Source organism: Ichthyophthirius multifiliis, assembly GCF_000220395.1.
Source record: "Ichthyophthirius multifiliis unplaced genomic scaffold scaff_1120509250565, whole genome shotgun sequence".
Classification (NCBI taxonomy): domain Eukaryota; phylum Ciliophora; class Oligohymenophorea; order Hymenostomatida; genus Ichthyophthirius; species Ichthyophthirius multifiliis.
In genome coordinates this window covers 1-4,454 of record NW_004086628.1, presented here as the reverse complement: position 1 = coordinate 4,454, position 4,454 = coordinate 1, and the positions used below count along the sequence as shown (strand labels likewise).

At 16.0% G+C, this 4,454-nt stretch overlaps 1 protein-coding gene across 1 annotated transcript, besides 8 other annotated features; it reads right to left on the bottom strand. All coding sequences in view use genetic code 6, as the record gives it.

The window, feature by feature from the left end:
- Positions 1-16: 16 nt before the first annotated feature.
- Positions 17-65: a microsatellite.
- Positions 66-1,175: 1,110 nt separating this feature from the next.
- Positions 1,176-2,331, bottom strand: IMG5_082200 (hypothetical protein; the record flags this gene model as incomplete). Its single annotated transcript, XM_004036397.1, has 1 exon — positions 1,176-2,331. A coding segment is annotated over one exon (690 nt), but the record flags the coding sequence as incomplete, so codon positions are not given.
- A 137-nt stretch (positions 2,332-2,468) lies between these two features.
- Positions 2,469-2,517: a microsatellite.
- A 458-nt stretch (positions 2,518-2,975) lies between these two features.
- Positions 2,976-3,015: a microsatellite.
- Positions 3,016-3,666: 651 nt separating this feature from the next.
- Positions 3,667-3,722: a microsatellite.
- A 241-nt stretch (positions 3,723-3,963) lies between these two features.
- Positions 3,964-4,004: a microsatellite.
- Positions 3,991-4,033: a microsatellite.
- A 51-nt stretch (positions 4,034-4,084) lies between these two features.
- Positions 4,085-4,130: a microsatellite.
- Positions 4,131-4,382: 252 nt separating this feature from the next.
- Positions 4,383-4,422: a microsatellite.
- Positions 4,423-4,454: the final 32 nt, after the last annotated feature.

The window sequence follows — 4,454 nt, the reverse complement described above, 5'->3', positions numbered from 1 at the left end:
AAAAAAAAGTTTTAAAATTATAAATATATATATATATATAATATATTATATAAATAATTATATATTTTTTAATACAAAAATAAAATAATTAAATTATTTTTATTTTTATATTTACTAATTATTTATCAGATTTTTTTTATTTTAAAAATAACACTTAATTAATGACATTATTTTATGTAACCACATATTATATATATATATATATTTTACTAAAATAATTATTGAAATAATAGTGATTAATAATTATTTATAATTTATCTTATATAATAAAAATTAAATTAAATATTTTTTGTTATATAATTCCTATTAATATGTAAAATAGAAAAAAATTAATAATAAAAAAAAGGAAATCAATATAATTTTCTATTTTTAAAATGATAATAAAATAATAAATTATAAATTTTATTTACTAAATATTATTTAAATTATATATAATTTACATATTAAATTCTTTATTAAATATATTTAATATTTATTATATGAAATTCTATATAATTAAAATAAATAATATAACAAATAAATTTTAATAAAATGTATTAAACAAAAAACATTTTAAAAATATCTGCAAAGTTAATTTTAATATTTTTAGAAATATTTACCTGTAAAGAAAAATTAATTGAATCCCAATTTACTGATTTTTAAATTAATTTAGAAAAAAGTTTATGGAACGAAAATAAATCGTTTCAATGTACTTCAAATGTAGTTTTATAATTAGTTAATATTTTCGGTATATTTAATTATAAAACTCCTGAAGTTAAAAGATAATATGATATTTTACCTCCCTTTTGGAGTTTATTATTTAGATTCGATATAATAATTGTTGATTTACCTAATTATCATTAACCAATAGAAATTTTGGTAAACGGCGAAAAAGTTGGGCATATTGTAAAAGACAACATTCGTAATTAATATTTAGATAGAGTATGTTCTTAAGTTTTATAAGAATAAGATTAATTATTCCATTTTCAAGCTAATGTAACAAGTTAAATATAAAATCCTATATTGACAATAAGAAATGATATATTTACAGAATAAGCTGATTAAGGATTTGGCCTTAAAAATTTTTAATTTTACATTGATGAATGTGATATTTCATGTTAAACTTGCGTTGGTCCAACAAGAAATTAATGTGAATTATGTCCTGAAGAAGCTGATAAAGATGAATAAAGTATATGCAGATGTTAAGGATTATATAAATATTTTTAAGATCATTAATGTGTAGAATAATGTAAAGATGGATATTACGTTAAAGATGATTATTGCCTGCCTAAATCTATCAAGAATTGCGGCATTATAAGTAATATATTAACTAATGTGTGTGTTAGTTGTGATGATGGTTATTTTCTTTTAAATGGAGAATGCTTTTTTAAATAATGTCCTTTTAATTCTGTATTAAAAGAAGGAACTATAAATTAATGTACAGATAAAATCGAGAATTTTAAAAATGGAAGTTATTTAATGAAAGGTTTATTTTCAAATGAATTTGGAATGGGAGAAATTGAATCAATGGGATTGACTTTAAATAATTTTATAAATAATGTATATTTTTCCAAATGCGGAGAATACTAAGTTTTAGGCGGTTTCAATATAGCAACAACCAATTCAAAAGTTTTAAAATCATTTAAAGACTTAAAACCTCATCATTAAATAATAATTGGTTTAGTATATTTCTAAATAGATAATTGGAGAGAAGAATATTTTACAATAGAAGTTGATAAATAACTTTTTAAAGGGGAAATATTTGATTTTTAATCATCGGGAACTAATGTTTGTGGTTTATATTATTTCGACTCTATGAAGTAATATTAAATAGAAGTAAAACATAGTGAACCTACTTTAGACATTGTACTCTCAACAAACTTAAACCTAGATTATGGGGAGTATTTTGGAATAAGGGAGCTTTTTGTTATCATAGATTATTGTGATAAAAATTGCGCTAAGTGTAATGATACTATGTGTGATTATTGTGAAGAAGGGTTCACTTTTAAAGAAGGAACCAACACATGCGTATGTGTAAAAGGATTTTTTTATGAGAATAATTAATGCAATAAATGCCAAGAAACGTGTGGAGAGTGTGAAAATGGAAGCGAATGTATTAATTGTAAAAGTGATTATGTATTATATTAAAAAAGTTGTTTGAAAGAATGCCCAAAAGGGTATGAGAATGAAAATGGAATTTGTGTAGATTGTGAAGATTATAAGTGTAAAAGATGCTTAACGCAAAGAAATGCTAAATAACCTTGTTAAAAATGTAAGAATATAATTACTATTTTATCAAATAAATGTACTTATTTTAAATGATATATTTTAAATTAAAATATGATATACTTATTAAATAATTTTTTATATATAATAGAATTTTAAATTAATAATAAAATATAAATAATACAATAATTATAAAATTTATCTTGTTTTTAATTATAAAAAATAAAAATATTTATAAAATAATATAATTATAATATATTTTCTAAATATAAATAAAAAATATAAATAGTAAATAAATAATAATAATTATAATTTACATATTTTTTTAAATAATATATAAATTTTTTATATTATTATTTTATAAATTTATAATTTTAATATAAAAAAACTTTATATTATATATTATATATAAACTAAAAAAAATAAAAGGACAATTATTCTATTACAGTTAGATAATTATAAAGCCTATTCTAGTTAGTTAGATAAACCACAAATACTTTTCCAGTTTTAATTATAATAAATATAGCTCTGATTAGAAATATATTAAATAACAAATTTATGTATATATAAAATTGATTAAAAAAAGAGTTAGAGACTTAATTTAGAAAAAATAAAATAAGGTTAATATTTTTTATAAATTTATAATATTTATATTGAAATATTTATTATAATTTAATTTTAAAATTTCTTTAATTGAAAAAAACTATTTAATAAATAAAATTATTAGTTTATGCATTAAAACCAAATAATTAAACATGCAAAAAAAAAATTATATATATATATATATATATAAATAATATAATAATATATTTTATGAATTAAAATGTAAATATATAGGAATAAAAAGTTTAGTACTAGATGAAGAAACAGTCTAAATAATAAGTTTAGTATATTTTCAAACCAGTATATTAAAAAAGAAGTATATTGAATAAAACGTATTGGCCAACCTTCTTTAGGCAAAATATAACATTTAAAAGTTATTATTTCATCCTCCATTCCACTGAATAAAATCAATAAAAAATTCTATAAGAACTAAAGTAATCTCGTTTTGCAGAATATTATATATATTTTCAAATTAAGCTTGAAATTTATTTATTGAAACCATAGCCTAAAGCCAAGACAATTCAGATTTAATAAAACAAATTCATGAAATTTACATAGATTATTATATTTTACTTCACATTTATATTCTCTAATTGTGACTTCTTCCTACGGACTTACTAAATAAAGACATTTATTGAATTAAACAGACAATTAAGTCATCTAACGAGTATATGAAAAACTTCTTTCGGTACTTTTAAGTTTAAAAAAAGTCCCTATGATAAAATATTTATCAAGTTCAGATACTTATTTAAAATTAGCGTCTAAATTAACAAAAATTAAAAGAAGAAAAATAATATAAAAATATGTATTAATAGAGATAATATATTATAAGTAAATTAAAAAAATATAAAAAATTAAATATATATATATATATATATATATATATATATATTATATAAGTATTATATTATATAATTTTATTTAATTTAATTATAATATATAAAATTATTATTAGAATTATATTAAACATTAAAATATATATTATTATTTATTATTATATAAATTTTTAGAATTCTTTTTAATTATTAATATATAAACAAGTAATAGAGATAATTAAAAAAAATGGAACATATACTAAATTTTAATTAATAAATAAAATATTATTATAAAAATATTAATTGATCTATTTTTATTATTATAGAATTTTCTTAAAATTTATTTTTTATATATACATTATATTTTTATAATAATTATATAAATTAATATATTATAAAATATAATATATATTTTTTTATATATTACATATTTTTAATATAAATTATTTAATATAACTAATTATTTTTTATAATTTACTTTCTATATTTTTTTTAATTAATTTTCTAAAAATATTAATCTCATAATTATTATTAAAACAAAAATATAATATTACCATTAAAATCTTAAATAAAAATTTAATATATAAATTTTAAATAATTTTAAAATAATTAATTGAGATTATTATTTTTTATATTTTTATACATTAACTATTTATTACTGATTATATTTTAATAATTATTTGATTTTTAAAAATTATAAGTGAGCCATAAATCTTTATATCGCTAATCAATCAATCAATCAATTTTATTTCAAAATAAATATATATTTTATTATATATATATATATATATATATATATTTATTTATTTATTTTTAATTTTATTTTTTTAT